General features: G+C 37.2%; 1 protein-coding gene and 1 pseudogene across 1 annotated transcript in view; one reads left to right on the top strand and one right to left on the bottom strand.

Annotated features, from left to right (window-relative positions):
* ADGRV1 (adhesion G protein-coupled receptor V1) overlaps positions 1 to 15,316 on the bottom strand; it is a 527,902-nt gene that overhangs the window by 344,846 nt on the left and 167,740 nt on the right. The window contains exons 60-69 of the mRNA XM_059416383.1: positions 14,290 to 14,454; positions 13,591 to 13,708; positions 11,434 to 11,557; positions 10,219 to 10,357; positions 9,857 to 10,042; positions 9,210 to 9,442; positions 6,192 to 6,340; positions 4,025 to 4,226; positions 3,284 to 3,503; positions 656 to 895 (exon numbers count right to left, since the gene is read on the bottom strand). Coding sequence (XP_059272366.1) covers positions 656 to 895; positions 3,284 to 3,503; positions 4,025 to 4,226; positions 6,192 to 6,340; positions 9,210 to 9,442; positions 9,857 to 10,042; positions 10,219 to 10,357; positions 11,434 to 11,557; positions 13,591 to 13,708; positions 14,290 to 14,454 — 1,776 coding nt within the window. The remainder of the gene's footprint in view (positions 1 to 655; positions 896 to 3,283; positions 3,504 to 4,024; positions 4,227 to 6,191; positions 6,341 to 9,209; positions 9,443 to 9,856; positions 10,043 to 10,218; positions 10,358 to 11,433; positions 11,558 to 13,590; positions 13,709 to 14,289; positions 14,455 to 15,316) is intronic.
* On the top strand, positions 6,505 to 8,292 carry LOC132028136 (small ribosomal subunit protein uS17-like; annotated as a pseudogene).

The raw sequence follows: 15,316 nt of genomic DNA, 5'->3' as shown, positions 1-15,316 counted from the left end.
ACCCGGGCGCCTCCACATGAGCTAATTTTTAAAATAAAAATTTCTTTCTTTCTTTCTCTCTCTCTCTCTTTTTCTCTCTGTTTTTCTAGAGAAATCTGACTGATAGGGACCCAAGACTAGAGAATTTTCCAAACTTAAAAAAAAAGAGCACCTCTCTACATTGTTTTCATATCCTGGTCCTCAGCAATATTTACCCCTGTTAGACTGAATCATTCATTCACATCAAACATTCAGATTTGATCCAAAACATCATTGTGCTAATTAAACAAATACTATTCTACCTTCCAACAATCTAATTAGTGATTGAGTTAATAATTTTCATGTACTTTCAAGGCAAAGGTATTCAACGTATGGGACAATATAACAAATAGCTTCTGTCTGAAAGTGCAAAAATATTCACCAAACACCAAATTTTCTGAGTGGAAAGTATTTATCACTATACAAGAGCCCTTTATAAACTAATTACCAATAATCAAGCTATGTAATAAACTAATATAATAACAAAGAAGTCTGGCCCATAGGAATTATTAGGACTTCATCTGGCTTTATAACTTTGAATTAATCTTAAGCTCATGGAGTTTCAACAAATGTAAAATGCATTTTCTGATAAATCCATTACTCCAAAATTTTGTGGGAAAAATAAAGTCAGACTTACTGTTAATGTAATATCTTTAGCTCTGGAGTCTAATTTAGCTTCTCCCTTCACAAGTTCAAGTTTAATAATGAATATCTTTTCAACTTCGATGTCTTCATGAGGATAGACTGTCAGAGTGATGGTTCTCACACCACCTTCTCCATCCCCAAAATAGAAGGATCCACTCACTGGGTCCGCAATGTCTCTGTTCTGTGGTGGTAAGGCTTCCTGAGAATTGGGTCCTAAAATCACCCAGTTCACCTGCAGAGTAGTTTGTGTTTTTAATAGAGATGATCAATTTTATTTCATTTGTATCTATCTATTTATTTAAGATTTTTAAAAAAGTAATCTGTACACCCAAACTGGGGCTCAAACTTACAACCCCAAGATCAAGAGTCGCATGCTCTACTGACTGAGCCAGCCGGGTGCCCCAGACAGAAACAATTTTAAACAAAGAATTACTTTGCAGGATATGTAGTATTAGAAAAAAAATTATATATCTTATATACATGCATATATAAATGAGAATTATTCTAGGATAGCTCCAGAGAATTCCTCATATCTTTTTAAAAATACTAATATTTGCAAATATAAACTACATACTAACAGAATATGAGTTTTCATAGATAATAAAGAAAAATATGAATACCTGATCACTGGTCATCACCACAGAAAAATAAGCACCCATTTTAAATGTACATATTTAGATATGTATATTTATATTGTAATATAATATATATATTAGAGAAATATAAACTTTTAAAAATGAGTACAACACTGTCTTGCTGTATGCATAGTCTCTGTTAATCAGAACCTATTTGAATAAGACAATAAAACCACAAGAAAAATCTGCTGGGTGTGCAATCTCTTCTGAATATACACAAATAAATTTCTGGTATAAAATGAACATACATTTTCATAAATCATTATAAGAAACAAAATTGTATAATAAATGCATTTTTAAGTATTTCTATAATATAAAATTATATACTTTTCATATCTACATGGAAAACACTGGGACTTCGTCTTTGCTTCTTTTATCTTTCACCAGCACTGGGCATAGCTGATCACTTCCTTTTCCCTGAAACACAGCGTCCCGTCTTTCATGGCCTCCATGATACATGATACATATCTTCCCCTGTGCTTTTACATCTCAGTTTTCTATGCTGGCTCTCCTTCCTCAGATCGTTCAATGCTTGTAGCCCAGGACTTCCGGCTGTTTTCTTCACATTCCTATCTACGCTCCTTGAGTCATGTGGTTTCAAATACCTCCACATGTGTCAGCAGCCTCCGGCCTCCCCACAGCCCATACTCACACACCCTGCCTGCTTGACCCTCTACTGGGACGGCCAATCGCAATCTCAAATGAACAAGACCAAAACAGAACTCTTGATTCCACAACGACCCCCAAGCTTCTGCCTATCTCAGTAAACAACACTACAGTTTAACCAAATGCTCATCTAAAATTTTAGCAGTTATTCTTGATTGCTCTTTGCCTCGACCTCCACTGCCTGGTGAATTTTTCCTCCAAAAGATGCTCAATATCTATTCACTTCTCAGCATCCCATCTGCACCCATCTTAGCCACTGTCAGCTCAGCCCTGGACGACAGAGGTCAAGAGCCTTCTAACTGCCCTTCCTGCTTCTGCTCTGGCTTCTTGACATTCCATTTCCCCACCAAGCAGTCACAAGTAAGCTACTTAAAATGGCAACCCCGGGGACATCAACACCATTCCCCTGCCTCACACTCTCTAATGGCATCCTATTTGCACTCAGAATACCCTTTAGCCTGACTTAGGAGGGTCTCTGTGATCACACACCTACTAACCTCTCCAACAGACCTTGTGTGGCATAGAACCCTCCAGACCTGAAACAGGCCAGGCTTGTCTACTGCTTCTGCCAAAAGGCTCAGCTCTCTAACAATTACATGACCATGTCTCAGTGTCTAGCTTTCAGCTTAAATATCACAATGTCACCATCTAGAGTAGTCGATAGCTGACTCATGATTGTGTTTCTAGATCTGATATCCCTGTAGATTGCTTAAGTGTTTCACACACATATATATTTTAAATTTATCTGTTTACTGTTCTGAAAACCCTAAGAAAACAAGGTCTGTCTCATTCATCAGTGTATTCTCAGTGCCCAGAAGAGGGTCTGGCATTCGAAAAGCACCAAAAAAATACTTGAACCTTTTATCAGAATTCTTCATTTCATTTCATCTCCTTTCTAACTTGCTTTCAAGAGTTCCTGATGACAGCAACGTCTCATATATATTCTTATGGAATTCACAGGACTTGTCAGCTACTTTATACCCAGTGAGTAATTAATAAATATTGTTGATTATAAATAAATAAACATATATTTGAAGAATAAGAAAATCCAACTCTATACTCAAGCCATCAAAATTATTTTTTTAATTTTTTTTTATTTTAAAGATTTTATTTATTTATTTGACAAAGATCACAAGTAAGCAGAGAGGCAGGCAGAGAGAGCGGGGGAAGCAGGCTCCCCGCTGAGCTGAGAGCCCGATGCGGGGCTCTATCCCAGGACCCTGGGATCATGACCCGAGCTGAAGGCAGAGGCTTTAAGCCACTGAGCCACCCAGGAGCCCCCAAAATTATTTTTAAAACCATGGGAAGAATAACTCTACCTGAATTTCTCCTACGAGTCCTCCAGTCCGCTCCAGCAACAAGGATAAAATCATTGTGGAATTGGGATTAGGAACAGTAATTTTGCTTTGATTAAGAAATCTTAAAACGCCAAAGGGAGAATCGCTCTTGGCAATTGTGATTCTGCTCACTAGGTGGCGCCCAAGGACTGCTCCGCCAGTAGCTCCAACAAGCAAAATTTCAATGGGTTCTGCAAATTCACTGCATAGCGAGAAGGAGCAATTCTGTGAGTCTAAACATATTAAAATGCTTCTAAGATCCAAATAACTAGTCATTTTCCAAATTGGTCATACATATTCAAGGCACAGCATTCATACACCAAGTGGTAAGAAGAGGGTGCTCAGCTAAAAGCATGAATGATCAACTTCAATATTATATAACCTGCAATAGTTACTAGACTTTCTTCCTTTCTTTTGAATTGCTTAATGCATTAAGGAAGTGAATTGCAAGATGTTTCTACATTCTGATTAGACATTTCAAATATAAAAGAGCAAAAATTATTATTTCCCTGTATATGAAAAAGTGACACACAAAATCCCAATTGTCTCCCAATCCCTTCTTTCCTACTCCAGCACCCCCCCAAAGTTTTTCACTTGTTTCTCAATGGGCATATATATAATCTAAAATTCTATTATCAGTGCAAAGCATAAGTAAGGATTGGAACATAGTAATCATGCTTTACATATGACTACATTATTTCTGACGTTACTAAACAGTATTACCTTTCATTGTCATCAATGATGGACACATTTATAAAACTTAAGTTCTGCCCATGCTGAAAGGTGACCGAGCTGCCATGCAGCATATAATCGACACCACCAGCAACTGCAGAGGAGCTCTGAGAGATGAAATCAGCAGTCACACGGCCGTAAGTTCCTCCCAGCCTCACCACCGGAATCGTGATCATTCCAACATCTTCCTCCACTGTAGCAGGAATGTGCAATTAATTGGTATCCCAGACAAAGCAACTAGTTTTTATAAGAGTCGGTCAAATTAAAAATAGCATTAAATATAACAGAACAATGCAAGCTCTTATTTTTTAACATAATTTTTATAAATTTAAAAAAATACTGGGGGGCACTTGAGTGGCTCAGTCAGTTAAATTGATTTCTACTCAGGTCATGATCTCAGGATGGTAAGATTGATCCCTGTGTCAGGCTCTCTGCTCAGTGGGAAGTCTTCTTGATATTCCCTCTCTCTCTCTCTCTGCCCCTCTCCCTCCAAGTCCAGGTACACGCTCTCTCTCTCTCTCTCAAATAAATAAATCTTTTTAAAAATTAGTGAAAAATTCAAGACTTATTTTTATGAGAAATATAGTTTGTTATAAACTGAAAACTATAGTGAACGGTGTAAGTTAGAATTGAAACAATCTATTTAATTATTAGCATAGGTTTTCTCCCTCTGTGTGCTATGTAGAAATAAATGATCCTTGCTTACTAAAGCAATGCAAGATGAACATGAAATATTCTTAAAATATGTGTACTCAAAGGAAAGTATTCTGAATTGCTTCTACATTTAGTGGAACACATAGTATAAACAATTGAAGTTCATGTTAATTATACGAACGCTTTTTAAAAGTCCAGATAAAAATACAATTTTATTACATTTTAAGTTCCTATGAAATCTATTTGAGAATCTGAAAATGTATTCTCGATGTTTAATTTCAACTAAAAATTGTTTTCAAAAATTTATTTTGCTCTCGTTATTTAACCTCTGTAAATAAAAATATCATTTAATAGAGTTTACATTAGCTATGCTTATCTTAGCCAACAGTTCATAGTAGCCATGACTAAATAATACTGAATTTACATTGTCATTATAAATATGAATTGCTCTAAATTTCCCCAAAGATAATGAATCAAACAGAAATCAGTGGACAGAAAAAAAAAATTCTAAGTCCTTTATATATCACTTGGTATTAAAAATGCAGCATGACTTTTACTAGCTGAGGTTCACAAAACAGTGGTGTCTTCCATGACTTTACTCACAAAGTCAATATTAATCAATTCCAAAATGATTTCTTTTTTTTTGAAGAGTTTATTTATTTATGTATTTGAGAGGGAAAGTAAGAGAGAGAGAGAGAGCACATGAGGAGGCAGAGGAGAGGGAAAAACAGACTCCCCTCTGAGTAGGGAGTCTGATACAGAGCTCAATCCCAGGACCCTGGGGTCATAACCTGAGCCAAAGACAGATGCTTAACTAACCGAGCCACCCTGGAGCCCCTCCAAAGTAATTTCTGATGAACTTTAAAAATGGCTAGATAGGGGTGCCTGGGTGGCTCAGTGGGTTAAGCCTCTGCCTTCAGCTCAGGTCATGGTCTCAGGATCCTGGGATCGAGCCCCACATCAGGTCCTCTGCTCAGCAGGGAGCCTGCTTCCCCCTCTCTCTCTGCCTGACTCTCTGCCTACTTGTGATCTGTCAAATAAATAAATAAAAATTTTTTAAAAATGGCTAGATAACGAATGAATTTGATAGAGGCAATGAGGTCAATAAATTAATTGCAGCAAGAAGATCAACATGTTTATCTTGAAAGGCATCTGCCTTTGAATAAAATCCAAAAAGCAGCCACCTCTTTTTCCCCAGGAGGGAATATGGGCATAAGTCTTGTTCCTTACCATGCAGCTTTGCCATACACGAGTGGGATTTAATACTGCTCAAAGGTAACACAAAACAGATTTAAAAAATAAATATATAAATATATAAAGGCTAATGTAAATACATAAGAAGGTGTCCATGTATGTACCTACACAGGTATACACCCACACATGCGTGCACATACATAGAGCAAGCTGAGAACATTTATACATGGAAATTCAAACTGACAGAGTCATGCTCAGTTACTCTGTAACTCAGAAAGTAGTGGTAAATTTATAAGACTGCCGAACTTACCTTCAAAGGCAGTATACCTTGGGTCAAATTCAATGACACCCTCTGCATTATCATTTTTCGTTATTATGATTCGGACAATGGAGATGTTTCCTATTTCAGGAGGTTGATCTAACTGAAGACCATTTTCTCGGATGGTAAAATCATACCCTCTTGCAAAATCATGAGAAAATAATAACAAAAGAAGAGAAAATGAGTACATAATTGGTGAGCATAAGCCGAAGGGTCCTCTTAGCTCCTACAACTTAGTCCTATTAAGCATTTTAATACCTTGAAAGATCCCCAACACTAAAATACTCTCTTTTTTCCTGAAATGATGTCTGAAATAGACTTCTGTGTGGCTCACAATTATTACTGCCTGTATGAAACCAAAACCAATAAAAAGTTATTAAACTTTGGCAATGGGAAGATAATACGACTATCAGGAAATTGGGGATAAGTTGTAAGATGAACCTCTGGGCTAGGAATGCACTGATAAACTGATAAAACCCTGCTTGTGCTCTCTCTCTCTCTCTCTCTGACAAACAAATAAGTAAAATCTTTTAAAAAACCAAAACTGTTAATAGTTGTCTGAGATGGATTGTAGCTTAGCTCATCTGATTGTGAGGGGCTGAGGCAGGGGCTTCAGGCAGATCTGCAGTGCACTCAGGGACAGGATGAAAGGGTTACTTTAAAGAAAGAGCAGGTGTCATGCCACTACTGAAATTTCAAGCTACAAGGAAATATTTCTGTGAACCCCGATTACAATCAATGTCTCTAGTCCTTAATACAGATGATGGTTTACTCAGCTAGATGTATTTCAGCTGAGTCACTTTTTTTGGATTGATATGATTCCCACTGAAGAAACCTTTTATCTTTCAGAGTTTCATATCACTTTAATTCCTGAAGCTAAAAAATGGAAGTAAACCATCTTCGTCTTTTCTTCAATTCTCAAATTCTCTTTACCTGGTATTTTTAGGCTACATAATTTCAAAAGGTTAAAGTCAGGTTACATATAAGGCAAAATTAGAAAACAAGGGATTAAAAATATTAAATGATAAGATAAATGTTGGATGCCTGAGTGGCTCAGTTGGTTAAGCGTCTGCCTTCTGCTCCGGTCATGATCCCACCCAGGATCCTGGGATCAAGTCCCACATCGGGCTCCTTGCTCAGTGGGGAAACTGCTTCTTCCTCTGCCTGTTGGTCCCCCTGCTTGTGCTCTCTCTCTCTCTGACAAACAAATAAGTAAAATCTTTAAAAAAAAACAAAACTGTTAATAGTTGTCTGAGATGGATTGTAGCTTAGCTGATTACCTTCACACCAAAGCAGTGAATTACCTAGCAACTAGGCAAAATGAGATTATACTGCTTTCCTTTTTCAAGTTAAAGGAAACTTAGAAATTTACCTAGAAGGAAAAACTTGTTTTCTCAGAATTAAGCTTATGTAGGAATTTTTTTTTTCTTTTAAAAAGAAAGAGGGCAAAATCTTCAAGTCCTAATTAGTCAGTAACGTGGATGTTATCTTACACTTAATGGGCTAATGAATAAATTTCACTTACTTCATTAAAATAGTCAACAGCAACCTCCAATTTTAACACATTTAATATAAGTGCAAATTCATTCCTACTGCCAGTTCTCCTCTTCTCACATGGCTGGGACATTCTGATGGAGGACACCCACCAAAACAGCCAACCATCTTTCAAAATAAGAAGAGGGTCCTGCTTGGAGAAGCTGGCGAGGAGACATTCCCACAAGACTACCAAAACATCGGTCTGAGTTTCAGGATGCCCAAGAAAAGCCACAGAGGGCACCTATATTGACAAGAAACGCCCCTTCACTGGTCATGTCTCTGCTTGAGGATGCATTCTATCTGGTGTGGTGACCAAGAAGAAGATGCAGAGGGCCACCATCATCCACTGAGACAACCTCCACTACACCCAAAAGTACACCTGCTTTGAGAAACGCCACAAGAACATGTCTGTGCACCTGTTCTCCTGCTTCAGGGAGCTCCAGATCAATGACATTGTCATGGTGGGAAATGCTGACTCCTGAGCAAAACTGTAAGCTTCAACGTGCTCAAAGCCATGAAGGCCACTGGCCCCAACAAGCAATTCCAGGAGTTCTGAGAATAGTTAGACATCTGCCACACTCCCAAAGAAAATACAGTTATTTTCCCGGTTAAAAAAAAAAGAAAAAGAAAAGAAAATTCATGCCAATTGCTAGGAACGGAATCATTTCTAGGAAAATTAAGATTTGAAGTATACACAAACCCACAGTATTTCTTCCACATGGGATTGACATACATCTTACCAAAGTCACTCAGTGAAATATTTTAGTTAGAAAAAGCTTTTAAAACATAGCATTCAGAGAACAGATGCAAAACCATTTTTATGAACCAGAAAAATTCCTTTAAGACTGATATAAATGCCAACATGATTCTGGTTGCGGGTTTTGTGCCATCTGTCAGAGCAGAGGTGCTCCTGGGCTACTCAGTTTGTGGGTATCTCAGCAGGCTTCAGGTGCTTCCCACCAGTGTGAATCAAGTCTGCTCCCACTAAGTCAGGAAACAAGACAGCCTCAATATGGTTAAATCTTATCTTCAATAAAAACGTGGTACACGGTTACAACTATCTTTGACTCCTACTTTTCCCCACTTGACAAGTCTACCTCATTTTCCCACAGAAGACAATAGGGATACCAAGGAAAGAAATTTCTCACTCAGCCCTCAGGTGTAGAGAAAGAGGAAAGGCAAAATAAATTTCATCGCACCAGCTGACCTGCGACCTCCATTTCTTTACCAAATGCTTACAAGCTCATACCACGTTCCATTCTCTGACTACCCAGAGTGAATTCTCAAATAAAAATAATACACTTTCAACTTTGAGCAAAAACTGGTATTTTAGAACTTGGCACAAGTGACAGTTAATCTTGGTCATAATTTCCCTGCTATGCCCTGTCCCACTCTCACATAAATCTGAAAGACAGCAAGTTCGGTATTAATCCTTCTACAACACATTCTCTATTTTCTTTTTTAAAACTTTACCTTCCCAGGAGTTCCACCTTTGTAATTACTAGAGAAAATTCCTCTGGTCCTTCAGGAAGACCATCGTCAAGTATTTCAATGTGCACACTTCTCGCCATCTCCCTGGCTTCAAAGAGGAGCTCCCCCGCTGCAGGGATAAAGTCCAAGCCTGCCTCCGCTGTCCCACTCACGGTCTCATACCAGAGTCTCACGCGGCCAGATGATCCCCCTGAACGGACGACGGTGATATTCACCTAAGCCAAGAAGCAGTTTTTATCTGACTTGGGTGTCTAATCCACCAGCTCATACCTAATTTTTTATGGTTTCTAACTAAAGATTCTAGGTTTACTAGGGTTATGTTTATGTAGAATCTATAAAAGTTTATAAAATATATGTTAAAATAATGGTGTTAGTAGCAAATTAATCAATTTGTGAAAACTCTGGAGTATGAACCAGGAAACACATTTTAAAGATGACACACAATATATCTTGCTACATGAAGTCTTAATATTTAAAGGTTAAGCCAGCTTTGCAAAAAAAAACTCCTGTTTGCAAAAAAAAAAAAAAAAAAAAAAAAAACACACAAAAAAAAAACAAAAAAGGATGTTTAAGATTTTTTTTTTTTTTTTTTTTTTGATGTCTAAGATTTTAAGCATTTTATACTCTACCCTTCGGGTTTCTTCCGACACTCGAAGTTGCTCCTGTGAGAAGGAGAATCGGCCATAGGGAAAGTCACTGGCCACCACGGTGATGTTGGCAGTGCTGCTGGATCCACTCAGCAACCCCCCCTCACTGATTCCAATAAGCTGAAACTCATAGGAGCTCTTCTCCTCAGGAACGTCATCATTCAAAGCCTAGAGGACAAAAAGAGCCATCAACGGTAGGTTCTAACGTTTAAAGAAAAACACCACTCCTGTCCACAACAACAACAAACTCAGGGATACCACCACCTCCGACCACCCGACCCCTCATTCACACACACACACACACACACACCAAGGAGCATAACAGAAACCAGTCGTATTGCTACCTGTATTATTACAACTGCTGCAGACTGTCCATCTCGCATTGTCAGTTTTCCTGACATTTCAGCAAATTCTCCCACAGAAGGGGGGAATATCCTCCAGTACACGGTGACCTCCCCCCAGATCGCTGGGCCACGAATGAGGCTATGTTACATAAATGTATAATTAGTACATCTTTGTTGAAGTAATCTTTCCTAAATATTTTTTGTGTCTTTCAACAACAATTTTCATTTATTTCAAGAACAGTATGCATTATAGATCCTTATCTATCAAATCAAAAGCAAGTTTTATGATTCCAGGATACTACCACTCAAAGTACTGAATGTATATAAATCTGCTTGACAATACTAGCAAAACCTACACATTAGAAGGGGAACACTTGAGGGGATTTAAAAGAAAGTATTTACAGAATTCACTTAATACACAAGGGTATAAAAAATGAATGGCTTAACACAGTTCTCTAAAAAATAGCACTTACAAGCAACACTAAAGGAAAACTACCAGAAAGATAAAATATTAACTCAAATTCAGTTACTTCACTGACAGTTGTCCTACTAGTCATGAGAAACTTTGTATTAAACAAGATTGTCTATGATCATACTACTTCGTTATATAGTAGGCCCTAATTTTTAAATGCTTAGAATCATAAAATGTTTGATCCAGAGGATTTTCAAAGGAATGATTCTGTAACTAAGACAGAAGCTTACAGAGATGAAGTAACTCTCTTATTTTACATGATTAGCGACAGAATGGGGCCAAAAGCATCAGCTCTCCTGGAATTAACTCAAGGTATTTTTCTCGTCATGGGTTATACAAATCACCCAAGAAACAGTCATGATCTAATGTCAAGAGAGGTCAATACACCACTGCGTGATCAATACACCACTGCGTGATCAATCTCGTCATGGGTTGTACAAATCACCCAAGAAACAGTCATGATCTAATGTCAAGAGAGGTCAATACACCACTGCGTGATTTTTGTTGAAGGAACTTTTCCTAGACATTCTTCATAATCTAACTTCAAGACACGTCAAGAAATGGCTTCAGTTTTTGCCAAAAATTTTATCTACTTTTCACAGGATGTTAGTAATACATAAAATGACGATGCTTGAGAAATATGTATGTAATGAGGAAAATGCACTTATGGCATAAAAATGCTAGTGATTTAAATAAAACTTCAAAATCTCCACCTGAGGGGGGGAAAAATCATGACACCTTACCTGATGATAGCAGTACCATTATACTTTCCTGAGGGTTCTCCAATGAGGACATGCCTAGATGATGGAGCTATCCCAACTTCTCCTGATGTTCCCTTTTCTCCCTGAATGATTATTGAGGCGCTACCTAAGTTGAAGTTGATACATAACACGTATGTAGCAAACACATGTATTCACTTAGTATAAGCCTGTCAAAATTCTCAGCACTTCATGTATACAAATCTTATGAATTAATTGCCATGACAGTCATGTAAATTAGATACTAACATTATCTTCATTTTACCAATGAAATTATTTAAGTATACTGAGGCACTCAAGACATTGAGGCAAATAACTTGCCCTAGATCATATTTTAATGAAAGGGGGCAGAAGAAAGTGCATAATAATTCCACTCTCACTCCCATGGTAAGTGAGTACTCTCCTACCATTTGCATTAATTCGCTTCTGCAGTAACCATTTTACAGGCAGTTCACTACAACTGGCTAGGTGGCAAAAGCAAGAATTCCTGGATACTTTTTAATTTTCTGATCCATTATTGCTTATAAGCATCTATAAAAATGTGTCAAATATTAATGGTAAGAAAACCATATCAAATAATGTGACTATTCATATTATAATTTAGCAGTAACTTGAAGAAAATCGTTTCCAGAAGCTCTTATTACGGTTTCATCAAACAAGGGACGAATTACCATAGTCTCACTTCTATGGCATGGATTAATAAAACCAAAAGTGGGGGCGCCTGGGTGGCTCAGTGGGTTAAGCCGCTGCCTTCGGCTCAGGTCATGATCTCAGGGTCCTGGGATCAAGTCCCACATCGGGCTCTCTGCTCAGCAGGGAGCCTGCTTCCTCCTCTCTCTTTCTGCCTGCCTCTCTGCCTACTTGTGATTTCCCTCTGTCAAATAAATAAATAAAATCTTTAAAAAAATAAAAAATTTAAAAAAAATAAAAATAAAAAAATAAAACCAAAAGTGGTTTGTCATGTCCAAGTATGTCACAGTCTGAAATATATTACGAAATTTTTTATTGATATATGACTCAACCTGAATCACTAGTATATTCTTATTCTTGGGTCTAGTTAGTCTGCATGTCATCAATCCTGACATTTAACAGGATGCTAACAACTGAGCTAACGTAAGATGTGTGGAAGAATATGGTACAATCATATGATTTGTTGGAAAGTACTCTAGATAAAAATGCAAAAAAAAACAACTAGCTTAGGTATGTACGTGATATTCCTTTAATTTTAACAATCTTTTTGGCCACAAAATTCTGCTTTTTTGGCCACAGACTTTCACATACAATGGAGTTCTTGATGGCAAAGAAAGGCATGTGACAGTCACTAAGCTATCCTATCAAAGCGGCTGGGCCATTTATTTTACGTTACTATTAACACATAGCACAATGCAATTGCTTTAGAAACATTAATTCTTTCTCTCCAGATCAAAGAAAAAAATTTGCATATGGGCTATAGGCAAAGAAGAATTACAATGTCTGTTTCTGAAATATCAAAACATTGAAGTAATCACTTTCAGATGAAAATACACATAGTAGGCTGAAAAACATGCAATATGCTAGGTTTTAAAATAATATTTTATTGTAAAAGTAATATGTGACCATTACAAATATGTGTAGAAAATCTAGGTAATTAAAACCCACTATCAACATTTCAAGTAAATAATTCCACACACTTGTAATGAGCACATGACAAAAATGGGATGACCTTGAACATGTTATGAAGTCTGCCATAACACAGCGGTTACCCATGTAATTGTTTTTAAGTTTTAATGTAATTAAGGCTTTTTCTGCTATCTCCTTTCGAACACTTACATGGTATTCTCTCATATTTAACAGGTCTCCTATTGCTGGACCATTTAGGAAGCTTCCATATTTTATTTTATAAGCATCACTACAATAAACATCTTTTTAAAAAATCACAGAGCTAAGTATTGTGAAATCTCTGACATACAACTTTATCAATATCAGGTATTAGAATTTTAGTTTTAAAAATCTTTTTGGCTGTAGTACAGATGTGAAATGACATCTTTATGTTTTAGCAAACATTTTAGGAATTATAAAACTTAGGTTTGTGAGTATTGGTTACTTGGTTGTATTTTTCTGAGTACCTACTTTTTAAGACCCAAAAATGTGAATTTCTCTTACCTTTCACTGGAGATATTTCTACCTCATCAATTGATATCAACTGAATGGTGAAATGCTTGTTCTCTTCCAACACAGTATCACGAAGTGTGCGCAGTACAATGGTCTTCTGAGACTCTGTCTATATCAAATGAGAGGAATAAAACGTTTTCCAGATTGAGCCAAATTTTGGGTGTCCTCATTAGTGGAATAATGTTTATGTCTATAAGCATTTTTAAAGTGTGTCCTTTTTGTATCTTAGGAATTATGAGCTGCTTCTGGAAGAATTACTATATAAAATTTAGCTCTGACCATAAATCCCATTTAAATTTTTAATAGGAAAAAAGGGGGGGAATTAACATGACCTCTAAATTGTCTAAAATGTGACCAAACCCAGTGATCAATATAGATAAGAGTTACAAAGGAAGTAGAAATGGGGATGACATCCAGATGTCTAGCTTGGTTGACTGGTTTTTGTCCTTAATTGGAGAGAGAATGTTGAGAGAAGAGTAGTTTTCATGGTGGGATGGAGGCAGTGTCTAAATTAAATTTGATTTCAGATTTCTAGGGTGTGTGTGTGTCAATGTCCTCCAAAGTGCATATGATTTTAAAAAGATTCCAGATACATCGTAAATACCATCATATGAATTCATAAGCAATACTATGGGAAAAAAACAAACACAAGTTTGAGTAAAACTGTAGGAGTCCTGACACTGACTATACCTCATCAAAAAGAAGCGTCCCATTCAAAGGCCTGAGATCATTTTTAGCTGTCTCATCTAGGGTCCACTGAAGCCGAACAGCCCCTTTTCCTCCTGGGGACCGGACAACCGTCAATGTCACATATGAATCAGGGTCATCAGACAAAAGAGATTCATCAACCATCACCTAAAAGAAAGACAACAAAGTTAGGTGGGGGGAAAAAATGAAGCAAGAAAAACAATCTTATTTCTATTTATAACATCTACTTTTCAGTTTAGAACTCTGCTCATGGTACGATCATGTGGCAGAAAGAAAAAAAAATGTTTTGCCAAACCCTATTTCCTTTTTGTCCGAAACACTCTGCTACTTGGCATTTCCTGGGCTCTCTTGTAATTAGGTGGAGCATGTGACTGAATTCTGGCCAGCAGACCATATGGGAAATGAAGTATGCTCCTCACAGTCTGGCCATCAACTTCCCACAGAACATTCCACATTCCATGTTTTCCCATTTTCTGGGTGACTAGTGAGGATTCCAGGACCCAGAGGAAGATAGAATGGGAAAAGGAAAGAGTCTGGTACCTGAAATGTCAGATGGAGATGAGGTGTCCATAAGACCCCACCAGGAACACAGGTGTAGGACTCTTACACGAAGAAGAAATAAACACTTATTATGTTAAGGATGTAGGATTTAGGAGTTCTTAGTTAATGGTAGTCAGGCTCCCCACATAATACAGGCCAGAAGTGCCCTCCTAATTATCTGCAGTAAGTCCAATTTAAAAGAGGTTTTATTAACCCGACATAAAGAAAGACATTCAATACTTTGATTTACCTGTACCATTTAGTTTCTACACTAGATCCTTATTAAGAGAATTTGTTCAACTGAATTGCATATACTGACTCTGAAGCAAAGTCCAAACTGAGCCTGTAATGTCTACCTGTTATGTAAATATAAAAATATAATGCAATGCTCTCCATTTTTAAGACTGACAGACAATTAAATATATAATACAAAGCTGTTGTTTTTTGTTTTTTCCCCCATGAGATTTTG

This window comes from Mustela nigripes, chromosome 12 (genome assembly GCF_022355385.1).
Source record: "Mustela nigripes isolate SB6536 chromosome 12, MUSNIG.SB6536, whole genome shotgun sequence".
Classification (NCBI taxonomy): Eukaryota; Metazoa; Chordata; class Mammalia; order Carnivora; family Mustelidae; genus Mustela; species Mustela nigripes.
The sequence above is the reverse complement of the archived record's forward strand: the minus strand, read 5'-3'. Positions and strand labels throughout refer to the sequence as shown.